General features: G+C 38.1%; 2 protein-coding genes across 2 annotated transcripts in view; one reads left to right on the top strand and one right to left on the bottom strand.

The window, feature by feature from the left end:
* The window catches only part of LOC137241500 (serine-rich adhesin for platelets), a 759,406-nt gene that overhangs the window by 356,338 nt on the left and 390,013 nt on the right, over positions 1 to 13,055 (bottom strand). The window lies entirely within an intron of this gene.
* LOC137239647 (uncharacterized) overlaps positions 1 to 13,055 on the top strand; it is a 244,279-nt gene that overhangs the window by 50,991 nt on the left and 180,233 nt on the right. Inside the window, exons 4-5 of the mRNA XM_067765190.1 lie at positions 425 to 597; positions 3,288 to 3,350. Coding sequence (XP_067621291.1) covers positions 425 to 597; positions 3,288 to 3,350 — 236 coding nt within the window. The remainder of the gene's footprint in view (positions 1 to 424; positions 598 to 3,287; positions 3,351 to 13,055) is intronic.

Genomic DNA, 13,055 nt, shown 5'->3' with positions numbered 1-13,055 from the left:
TCTACTAAATAGCTGTTTCTTCTCATGCTCGAACATGTATCACAATTAAGAAAAATCTCATTTCACAACTTGAAATGCGCTCTTTTGAATTTAAGTACTTATTCCTCTTGTTCATAGCATTAACGCCTGCAGCGCCTAAATGTATGCAATTGCTTGCGAGCTAGCGCTTTATTGCTGATTTATTGCAATAGCTGCAATTGGAATGCAATTTAGTACTTGCAATATCTCGATAATGCAATTGAAATTGATATTACTACACAATTACTCTTTGTTCTATACAAATGCAAAAGAAGTATGCAAACAAAACGAGCCAAAGTGCTTTGAGAATGACATATGTGTTTGTAAATTTGCAACTTTTTTTACGATGTTTTAGTTGTTAAATATTTGTTCGATTTTATATCTTTCAATGCTTTTTTCTTTGCAGGTACTTGAAGAGCTACTCACCAAACTTGAAATTGAGCATGTCACTTGGACAACAAGTCGTAAAGGCTATTTTCATCATGTCGTTTTTCCATTGCCATCCGGCGAACCCTGCGAAACGACGCTACATTGTCTTACACAATTGGGCATTGGTACGAAATTACATTCCAGTGTAAGGTAAGTAATGCAAAACATTATGTGCGAAATAGAAACAGACAGACGACAAAAAAAAAAGAGCACTTGAACCAGGGCTAAGAAGACTTTACAAATGTAATAGAGAGAAAAAGAAAAACAAAAACGGCTCGAAAAAATACTAAAAAATTTTAGATTTCAGATGAAGCTTTAAGGAGATTTTCATTTTGATATTGTAATTGTCTATGTCCAGATTAGACAACAAACACACGGAGCTTTTTTTTAAGTTACGAAGCGAGAACAAAACAAAAAAAAAGAAGTGAAACGTCAACTTGAATGTGACTTTAAGTGCATTTAAATGACAAACGCAGATACACGGAAGAAATTTGAGCCCTGTGTGAAACGGTTTGTAGGCTGAACACCAGCTAAACAGATTTGGAGATCGCTTTACTGTTAAGTGCTCTGTTGGTAGCTGTTAAATGCGCCTTCTTTCGGCTGACACGTTATAAGCTTTGATAGTGCTAGAGCAGCTTAACAAATAACTACCAAGTTTTTTTTTCTATTGGCGGCCAGAAAAGCGTGTTAAATTTAGTGTGATTGTTGACGATGATGTAGGATAACAGAAGACTGTCAGAAGTTAAGCGTATTGGAAAATTAGTTTTTGTGAGGAGGCATAGTTATGGCTTTACTATAGGCAAGAAGATTTGTCCGAAACCGTAACCAATTGGAACCTCTTAACTGTTGAAAATCGGGTTAAAACTGTAACATTTATCTAGACTAGGAACTATTGAAACCACAAACCTTAAAATCAGAGTAGCTGCTGCCAATTGGTTCTTTAAACCAAAAAACTCGATTAACTGCAGCATTTTCAGTTCACTGTGGAGTCATGGGACTTCTACTGACATAGGAAAAGATTCTGACCAACATTCGCCAGCGAACAGTTACAGAGATTCTTTTGAATGCGACTCAAGCAACACAATACTGCTGGACACTTGCGAGCAAGTATCCTCTGGATGGCCACTAAATACCTGTTTAGTAATCGGATAATGTAAGTTAGCGACAACTTGCTGGATCACTTCAAAATAATCGGTTTAAGGGCTAGCTGGAGCAAATCATAGGCAGCGTCTGATGACCATAAAGTACGGCTGCAGTCGGGCGTCTGCCCTGGGTCAATCGGTTAAGTATATAGACGTGTAAGTAATATTTTTATCGCCGCTGAGTTGGTTGTGCGTTGGGTTTTGGATCCGCCACGTAAAACCATATTCTATTGAAATCCACAAAAAGAGTCGCATAAAAAGACAACGCTTTACTGATGACGACCAACGCTAACGCTTAAAAGACTTTCGTTTGTTGTCTTGCACTTGGAATGCCCGTTGCCTTAGTCAGATTTGTGCAGATGGCCGACTGATTGATGTCTCCGTCAACGCAAAAGCTGACATCACCACCATCACAGAAATGCAGAGGACAATATACGACAAAGAAACATCAACAAATGTGACATTTACTAGAGAGGGCATGATTATCAGCTCAGGTGTCGAATTCATGGTAGGAGAGACTTTGTGTCCAAGTACTGACGTTTACGCGCTCCCTTTCAGCATGCATCAATTACTATAAAGGCCATCTTGCTCACAGCAGTCCAACAATCTATTTGTCCGCACATTCGTGGGACTAAATTCCTAATGGAAGGCTCCTCTCCCAAAACTCTGTGTACAGTGAGTCTTTCGCCGTAAAAACGAGAGCAGTGAAACATTACATGTTCTGCGCTTTCCAATTCGGAGGGATAGTGTGGACAGAAATGATCCTCCTCTATCCCTCGCTTATGTAGATATTCCTTGAAGCCACCGTGCCCGCTCAATATCTGTGTGAGCTGGTAATTTAGTTCGCTGTGTTTTCGCTCGTACCATTCCGCTATATTCCGAACTGGCCTGAAGCTCCAGCATCCTCTTCTCGTTTCTTCCAACCGTTCTTGCCACTTAACTATTGTTCCTGACCTTGCGCTTTTCTTAGCATCTTCAGATGGTCGGCTGATTCCAATGCCATACAGATGGGCCATTTCACCTGAGAGTGGATCTACTGGGTTTTTACTGGATAAAACATGAATCCCGTCGTCGGACACCGTCCGATAAGCACATGCTATTCGTATAGCAGTAATGTGGGAGGCTGCTAGTATATCTTTTTGGTGGACCTTTTTGGATACGTGTCATACTTGTACTGCATATAATATTATAGAGCTGGTTATGTAGAATAATAGCTGACGGGTAGCTTCGCCTGGGCCGCCGATATTGGGCATTATTCGCGTTAGGGCTCCACTATCTCTAGAAACTTTCTCCCCCACCGCCCTGAAGTGCTCCTTGAAAGTTAGTTTTGAGTCAATGATTACTCCTAGATATTTCAAGGAAGGCTTTGATTTTATTTGATAATCTCCTATGGTTAGGACTAACTCATCCACTTCTGTCTTGTTGCTAGGCATCTCCAGCCCCATGTTCGTCAGTCATTCCTTTACGTTAGGATCTTGTATACACTGATTGAGCCCATATTGTTATCTGCAGATTGCTCAATGATCAAACTTTTATATGAAGATAGTTTCAAACAAGATTTTTTTAAATATTTTTGTACCATTCCTACCAAATTACTATGTTTTTTTCAACAAACTCTTTCAACATAAAATTCTCTACATTTTTATATATTTGCTAACATTATAATTAAAAGTTTTTTTCACTTTGACCCTTTAACAGCATTATACCATGCAGTGTCACTTACGATGCCCTCACTGATGCCGTCAATAAAGATGACTTTAGGTAAGTCGAATATCATCACATCATGTTAGTAAACCCATACTCATGCATACTTACATATGCAAGTACACATGCACGAACACAAAGCAGCTACAAACATACATCTCGATGGCATTATCTAGTAAAATTTTCACATGTGAACTATGTTGTGGCATTTTTGTTTGCAATTATCATCATTTTAAACACAAACTCACTCACATACACAAGCAGCTTGCAAATAAAGGCATGCATTCAGGCGCATAAAGGTAGTCGCTTGTCAGATTCAAGTATAAAGTGGAGTATTAAGTGCTGTGTATGCATGAAAATTTCTTTGTGTTTGTGTGCGTGTGCTACAATTAGTCCAGGCAGTTAGTTGACCGTAAGTGTCTTGCTTGTCCTGTATAACTGCACAACTGTCGCTCCACTACTACTCGTTACATACCAAACACTGTGTGCACATTTGTACCTCAAATCCTCAGCATGCGCCCCCCCCCCCACCCCCCCCTACCCTTTTTCATATGCCACACATTGTTTTTTGGTCCGTAGCATCAGTGTTTTTTTTTTTTTTTTTTGTTTTTAACTTTCCATACATGTGAGGTATGTGCAGTGTATGTGTAAGTGTATTCAAGTGTTTGTTATGTGCGCTCTTCAATCGCTAGTGCATACCTTAGTGCCCTTCAGGTGCAGCGGCTCCCCTATAGCTATTGCTTTGTATAAATTCATTGGGGTTATATGAAAAAGGGGTTTCTTTTTATTTTTTCCTTTACCTCATTAGTTTTGCTTTAGCCCTAACTTGGTTTTTTTTTCATCCCCTTTTAGTTCTCAAACACAAATGACAGAATCATTTAGTTTAATTTACTTTGTGTATGCTTTGTCGCTGGTACTTACTTTCGCCTTTCGTGCACATCTGTGTGTGGTGGAAGTGCTCATTGTAGTTGTACTTTGAAAAACTCAGAAAATTGCAAAAGTAGATTGAAGTTGTTCGTACGTCTGAGGGTCAAAAAATCTGTTTGTAACAGTTCTTGTAAATTTACGGCGTGTCTGAAGTTAAGAAAGATTTTTTTTTCACAATTTTTTGTTTCTTTTTAATTTCAACCAACATTTTTCCCTCTTTAGCTGTGTGCGTTCATGTATATTTGATTCGGTTAAAAATTTCCCCCTGTCGATTTTCTATCAGCTATGATTGCAAGATCATTGATTCTTGATTGTCCCATTGAATTGTTGGTAATTTAAATCAATTCAGAAGCAATATTTATATTAAATATTTATTTAAAATTAAGTTAAAATGAGAAGAAATAACATGGAATTCTTTCCTAGATATTGAAGTAACGATTCGGAAGTCATACACGATAGAAAAGCATAGTGTAAGTATCAGGAACACATAAATTTTGATGTTTAAATATACATTTACATATCCGCATCCAGGACGTTTTTGAAAAAAACGGTCAAGAATTTTAGTTATTTTTTTAGAATCGGGTACATTTTTAAAACTACATGTTCCGGGTACCGTTCGCACCCTTTTTTTAGAACAGGGTACTTGTTAAGCACCAAATTTGTTTTTCGAAACCGGTTACTTTTTGAAAACCGGGTAAAGATTGGAGTTCTTTTTTTTAGAACCGGGTACATTTTAGTACTAGATGTTCCGTGCACCGTTCTTACCCTTTTTTAGAACGGAGTACTAGCACCAAATATTTTGTTCGGAACCGAGTACTTTTTTTCAGGGTACTTTATGAAAAGCGGTTAGCTTTTTTAGAACCAGATTTTTTTTCGGAACCAAGCACTTAAACTTAAAAGCGAAATAACAGGGCATGAGTACCCAGAATTCATGCATTGTGTTGAATAAACATACAATTGTACGTGCCTGGATGGGCGTGCCCTTTACGAACCGGGTACTTTTTCGGATTCGAGTTCTTTGTTTATAACCATGTACCTTCTTTACCACCAAATATTTTTTTGCCGAACCGGGTTCTTGCTTAGCACCTCATAGTTTTTCCGTACCGGCTACTTTTTCTCCTTAAGGTACTTTATAAGGACCGGTTGCTTTTTTAGAACCAGGTGTTTTTTGAAACTAGGTATTTAAGCTTAAAAGCGAAAATATAACGTGATGTTAAAGCATACAGTTCTACGTCTAGGGATGCAAAGAAACCTTGTTAAAAACAGCGCATTTACTTTAGCGATGGGTATTTTTTTGGAACCGGGTACTTTTTTGGATCCGGATGCCTTTTAAGAACCGTATATTGTTCAAATCCGAGTTCGACTTTAATAAGCGGGCTCTTTTTAGCAAAGGTATTTTTTTGGTACTTATTTAGCAAGGCTATTTTTCAGAACCAGGAATTTTTTGTGAGCCCGGTATTTTTTCGATTCCAGGTGCTTTTTTAAAATTGGCATTTAGTACAGGTTCGCGTCCACTTTTACGAGCCTGATGCCGACCTTTTCTTAATTCTTCTCACTAGGAATCTTGTTGTTTTTGTTGTAACTACGAAAGCAAACCCCAAAGATATAAAGGAATGTGACGAGTGCGTTCATCTCTTGTTATAGCAGCTTTTGGTACTAAAAGGACTGCGGCGGGAAATAATTTGTTCTTCTTACAACAGACATGCTTTACCCTGAGTGTATTTTTAGCTCCTTATTCCTCTGGAGTGAACTAGGCGACTATGGATATTTGTGTTGTAATGCTTATGCACTTCGTGGAAGTTACGAAGGGTTTTGCCAATACGGGCCGCCTTTTGCCGGTTGTGAATCCCCTCTGGTACTAACAGTTTCTGTTACTAACCCAACTACAGCGAGAAAGAATTCTTGACCCCTCGCACTGTAGAATAGTTGGATACTAGTTGTCTCTTACTAGACGCATACCCAAAATACGAAATATTTTAGGCTCTCAACCCGCGAAGGTCAAACGAGGCGTCCTCTGCATGACTATAAGTTCCAAATATACTATGCACTATGCACTTCTATCCGTTGCGAATTAAGTCCCTCCAATTATCCGTGTTTTCCAATAAATATTAGCAATTGGGAGCACTAAAAGATATCACGTCTTCCTCTACCCATTTCTATATACTAAGTGTAGGTCTTCACATCCTTGTGCCAAACAACCCCTTGAATAGGTTCGTCGGAGCGTTTATTTGATCATTACACTTTCTTTATATCTACGTAAAGCTTAATATAGCTCTTATAGCTGAACATTATGACTTTCTAGATACTCGCCGTTGACACCCAGGACAGGACCATATGTCTTTCCTAGAATTCTCCCGTGAAGTCAACAAACATCATCCCTTCGTCCACCGAAACCATCCCTTATTTATGGCCATACATCGTAAGATGAGAGACTTAAAATGAGTAATTATCGTTTGTCAGGAGAGGGTTTTACTTTTACTCTTTCTAAGCGCACCCTGTTTTTGCTAATATGCTGGTTGCCATATATATTAAGTCCTTGATCTTTTGAATTTTTATCAATCAGCGCAGACGTGGATGCCAAGGCGCTCAAATTACCATGGTTAAAAAACTTTTGTAAACCCTTATGGTTACGCCGATCTTTTAGCGCCATGGATATCCTAGTGCCTTGGCCGTTCTCGAAAATCATTAAACAATTTCCGACAGTTGTTGTTGTTATTGTAGCTATAAAGACAGTCCCCGAGGATTTTGAGGAATGTTACCAATGTTGATGGCCCTTTTCCGGATATAAATACGGTACGTTCCGGTAACCAGCAACATTAAAATCATAAGGGTACTGGCCCGACCACCTCGGGAACGATTTAGTATGACCACATTGAACATATAAAAGAGTCTGCGAATTTGCTTGGTATATCTCTTTATGACAGCATGTGTATGTAGTATCTACGACCATACTTTAGGCTGGGACGAAATTAATCAACTTTAACCCTTTAGACATTGCCGGGACTTTCAATAATGTCTCTAAGTGGGCGATTATTGATGGTCTTAATTACATTAAAGTACATCCAGCCTTAACCAGATGGACCGACTGCGTGTTAAATTACAGGAAGATTACATCGCAATGGGGATTGTACGAGGCCACGAAATCAGTGGACAGGGGAACGCCGCAGGGAGGGATGATATCACCTCTGCTGTGGACGCTGGTCATCAACCAACTGCTCAGGCGATTTGATGAGGGACCCGTAAAACTTACGGTTCACGGATGACGTTGCAATTGTCATAAGGGGAAAGTGCCTTCCAACGATAAGCTCTTTGATGGATCGGGCGCTTCGGGATATTCATACCTGGGCATCAACTGTAGGGTTGAAAGTCAACGCGGCTAAGACGGATAGGTTCTTGTTTACAAAGAGGTACAAGGTCCCACACAAAAAGCAACCTACCTCAAAAAATTAGAGAGGGTATGCAGGCTATCAATGCTTAGCATTACGGGAGCCCTGAAAACAACCCCGACAGCTGCACTGTATGCCATTCTGCACATTCCCCCTGTAGACCTGGTAGCCAAGAACATAGCGTTAACAACTGCAACCAGGCTCGGTGCCTCGGGGCAGCTTGAGCGTCGACCATATGGCCATAGTAGTATAGTGTCATCAATCACAAGACGAACAGACTACCTGATTCCTTATCTGCACTTCGAGGGCGATCTTAAGGCCACAATAGAGGTAGGCAGTTGGCGCAATGGGAATAGACGGGAATGAAAAAGCGGATGAACTAGCTAAAAAGAGCGCATCCCTTGAAGCTTGCTCCATAGACGTCCCAATTAGACTAGGCGAAATTAAGCGAAGGCGAGATGTGCACATGATTGACCAAGCAGGAAAGGCGAGAGTTCAAGCGCGGGGCTGTAAAGTAGGGAAGATTATGTGCAGGTCTTACAACCTTAGACTAACAAAGTTGCTTCTATCATTAAAAAGAGAGTACTGTAGACTCACGACGGGTATTCTGACTGGACAGTGCCTTCTGGCGTCACATGCCTTTAAATTAGACTTGGTCAGTGATAGCAGATGTAAGAAGTGCGTGCTGGAGGAGGCAACGATCGAGCACGCTCTGTGCTCGTGCCCTGCGCTTGCCAGGCTAAGACTCCAGCTATTAGGAGTGGTATATCTGTCAGACCTAGAAGCAGCAAGTGGCTTAAATCCTAGGAACCTTCTAGTATTTGCTAAGAGGACGGAGTTATTTTATAACATAGGTCCTGGTTTTTGAGAGGGTTTTTCAGGGTGGTCGCTAAAACAAACTTCTGGTAGCACCACGGACTTATTCAGTCTATGTGAGGTCCTCATGGACCGGCCAGTTCAACCTAACCTAACCCTTTAAAATATATTACAAGGCGGGGGCTTAGATTTGAGATTGCCAAATAAGGACCTTTTCTATTCCCAAAGAAGCTAAGAAAAGCAACCATGAATATATTCCATTTCTAGTTTGTTATAGCAAAATATCCTATCGACATCAGCCACCTCATATTTTGGAAGAGTGGCTTGGGTCGCAGGGAGATACTCATTTACCGACCTTAAACACAAGTTTTGTCTTTACCATGTAACCAATACTATAACTAGGTCTTTCGCTTCCCTTTTCCTGGTAAATTGAGACGATATCCCAAAGGTCGACTGTTTTTGCCTTGCCCTATCAAAATTTACAACTCAAGTCAGTGCAGCTATAAAAACCGAGAACTTAAACTATTGTAGAAAATGTAAAATAATCAAAGTTTAGACTTAGCACTTCGATCTCCTTGTAATATAGCTTGAGGGCACAAAGTAGCTACACAAAAAGGTAAAACTGCTAGAAAAATGACAATTGAATTAGCCAAGGGATGTTTGATAATGAAAAAGGTGGGTATGCGAGAAAATTTAAAGAAGACTTTTATTTGTGGAAATGTTTTTCTCAAAGGAAGGAGGAGAGTTGAGGATTTTTTTAGAAGATTTCGTAATTAAATTTTGCGGCATAGAATTGTGATCAGTAGCCTGCTTTACCCTCCTTAACACAAGCGAAAGCCCTAGCAAACTATACATCTGAAGAATCCTTCCTTAATTATGTTAAATGAAAATTGTATGCAATTTTCAAAATTTCGTCTTCTATCTCTGTTTGAATGTATGTATAATTGCACTTGTGTGCATTTGATGTTTGCATGTGCGCCGCCCACCATTATGGAACACCTAACCTTTTTCGTATTTATTACCATTTTATATGCAAATGGCAATAACAATACCAATAAGCTAGACTGAAAAAAGGTATCTTCATCTACAAGGATACTTGACTATTTTCATTATGATAAAAGTGTAAAGTAAACGCTATTTAATTAGCCTAATGAATATGCATCCAATTTATTATTACTCTTTGGTATTAGAAGGTGTCGGTTTGCAGCAATTAGTTATGTAAATCAATTAAATGTAAATGCAAGAAAAGGGTTAAAACACCGTGGACGGTAGTTAAACGCTTTTGTTGTTCTAACGAGCAATGCCATTTGTTCAAATAAGTAGCTGTGGTGGTGGAGATAGAAAGAATTTGAACAAAAGGTACCAAAACCAAAAAACATTTTGTTTCAGAAACTTACGCCGCCTTCTTGTTTAACTGAAAGCTTAAATGCATGGTGCAAAATCCCATCCCACACATACAGAGCTGAAGTACTAGAGAGATCCATCCGTTGAGACCACTCAACCATTTGTAGTTGAGATTGTAAGTGTCTAGTTCAGTCTTTTGTCATTAAAATGCATTAACCCTACATTAAACCGAATGTTCAAGTGATATCACATCATTACATTGCGTAGTGCTATGTCACATGCTAACCTATACATTAGGGTGGTCCATCTTTTTCGATTTCGGAAGTTTTAATCTCCCACCCGTGGAAATGATTTCAATTGATGAAAAAATAACCCCATTAAAAAATAGGCGAGCTAAAATAAGGGGAAGGCGTGCCGCACAATATGCCCTTTTACCAATATAAGAATACTTTGAATTATTCCTAATATTTATACAGCCTATTGCATTCATATTATCTAAGTAATGGCAACCGACAAATACGAATATTTAATACTTTAATATGACGTAAATGTGTAAAAAATGTGGCATCATAAACTTGCAGCATAGGAAAAAATCAATAGATATAAAATCACATATTGGAAAAGTAATGTTTATTTTATTTTAAACTACAGCTTTTTAACAAAAAATATTCATTATATTACTTAAAAACTTGTAACATGGTTTCCTTATTGACATTTGGAAAACGTGCTTTATAATCCTTAACAAGATGGAGTAAAAATTGGTTTTGTTCTTCATTTTTTGTTAAAAGTTGATTATATTCACCAATAAGTTTTATGCCGCGCTCAGCTGCATCATTTACCACTTTAAGTTTATTGTTCGTAAAACACTGTTTGTAAGATGAATTTGTGCTTCAAGTTGTTGGATCATTTTCCAAAAAGTCTGTAGGTAAGTTTAACTTTTCAAAAAATAATTTACTTTTACCGCATATAAAGTCCTCAATTTCCTTGTGTTTAATGCCATTATTATCACTTATCTCCAACCGTTTAATGCCTTCTTCATTTGGCTTTACTTTCTTTAAAGCATCGACCATAGCCCGCTTTGAAACAACCGAAATTTCGTTATCAAAAAAAGATAACCAAATGCTGATTGGATTTAAATACCACAAATGGTTTAGTATTTTTTTGTTTGTTACTTCAGATATCTCTTTGTCAATATTTTATATTCATCCAGCTCTTTACAAAGCTGCAAATCAAGTAGTGGTGCTTTGTTCGCATATGGAGCTTTGAACCAAACTTTTACAGATAGTTTAACAATAAAAAGGCATATATCTGCAATTCTACTGTTAATTGAAATTGATCTTGAAAAAAAAAAAATATTTTGAGACAGTAAATTGCCTTAGACATCCAACGTGCATGATGAAATGCACCTGGACGATAAAAATTGAAGTTAGTGGGATGTTCTTCAATGAAAAGTTCACAAAGTAATAAAAAATCTTTATAATCATCACGGGGTTGTTGAATTGTTTAACATAGATTTATAAAATTTGCAATTTCAAGTTTAACTGGCTCTAGAATGTGTTTAAATTTTTCTATCTGTAATGCAGTCTTTACCTTATTTTGATCTATTTTTGGCCAAAATTCTTGAAAACGTTTAAATAAGGGTACGCTTGGACCAGATGAAGAGGCATCTTTATTTCAAAGACACTTTTCAAAATCAATTCAAATATGTGGTGTCTATATGGAAAGTACAAAATATCACGTTCTAACATGTGTTGCAGTATTGTGGCTGCCCCATTGATATAACCCATGTTGGATGCTGTAGTATCACAACAGAACGCTATCACTTTACTGTCCAAATTCCACTCCAAAAGTACGTCATAGACTGCAGCGGCTTGCTCTTTTCCTATTGAATTTGGCAGAGCAGGAACTGCAAGCAATATCACCACTGGTAGCCAAGACAGCAAGCGTGTCGACCTTTTCTGCTTCAGTTAAGGAAGGTAAAAGCTTTCCATCCAATGAATTACTGGTGCCAATAACTTATCTTTTTCAAAAGCAGCTTTTAAATTAATAGATCTCTTTTCACGCATTTGTTGCCTGGACCGTCGTAATGTAGATCTGCTTACGGAAAAAGCTGCAGCGTCATGCCCCAATGCTTCTGCTACGTCTACTAAAATGTGAACTCCATATCTGTCGCTAATTTTGCAGGCATCAAATGCCGCTGATATTTTCGGAGTGACAATGTTACGTGCACCATAGAATCTTGTTTGGTTGTGAAGGACCCGGTTCTTCTTGAAGTACCTCTTCTGGAAATTTATCTGTTTCATCTTTGCTGCTACCGGACTTGTCTGAACTGCCACCTGATGATAAAGGAAATGTAACTCGTTCCATTATTCTGGATTGTTCTAGAACGCTTCGCTGCATTCGCTCGAATAGTTTTCAGATCTTTCCATAGCAGCTTTCTCTTTGGAAGCAAGTTGGTAATCGTACCCATGCATATAGCCAGGACGCCGTTTTTTTCTTTGATTATAAAAACTGTTTATCTTCGTCTATTTTCAGCAACTCCAAAGCATTTGTATGGGAGATATCAAATAAATCATCAAGTCTTTCCACAAAAATATGTTCTTTTTCTTTTGAACTAGGTCTTTTAGCTGACTTCTGTAGTGCCCTGCACTCTGCATACAGCATCTCAAGCTTCTCGATACAGTGATCATCTCTAAGTGTCGGAATGCGAGAGTTATCCCAAAAAAACAGAAACTTCTTTAAGAGTCACGTAGACTAAGCTTAACTTCACGCATGTTGTAAAATAGCACCAGTAATACTTGCTTAATGGAGGGCAATTTATTGCCTACAATTTGCGACGTACAGTGTCCAATTAAATAAACCTCACAATCTTTTCGTTAAGATCTTTTAGCAGACATCATAAAAAAACTTCTAAGAAAAACCTTTTCCAGAGAAGAATGCACGAATAGCCACAGTGTTACTACCGTAAAGCTATTATCTTATAATATAAAAGCGAGAAGAAAAACACCGCGAGAGACGTGTCAGCTGCTCTCTCAAACGACAGAATTGCCTATTGACATTTTTATATGCTGAGTATGGTCCGTTTGCAGTTATAACAGAAAATCTATAATATATTTTTCTAATTTTAATAAATTAACGAAAAATTTATATGAAAAGTTGTAAATTATAGATAAATGAACTAGCTAGATATATTTTGTATTAATTTTCACCTTTTACGATGTGAAAAACTGTAAACCGAAAATGGATGTTTGCATGCTAACCAATCAATGGCAACATTGTTCTAAATGTA

Source organism: Eurosta solidaginis, chromosome 2 (assembly GCF_040869045.1).
Source record: "Eurosta solidaginis isolate ZX-2024a chromosome 2, ASM4086904v1, whole genome shotgun sequence".
NCBI classification, from domain to species: Eukaryota; Metazoa; Arthropoda; class Insecta; order Diptera; family Tephritidae; genus Eurosta; species Eurosta solidaginis.
This window is presented reverse-complemented; position numbering and strand designations above follow the sequence as displayed.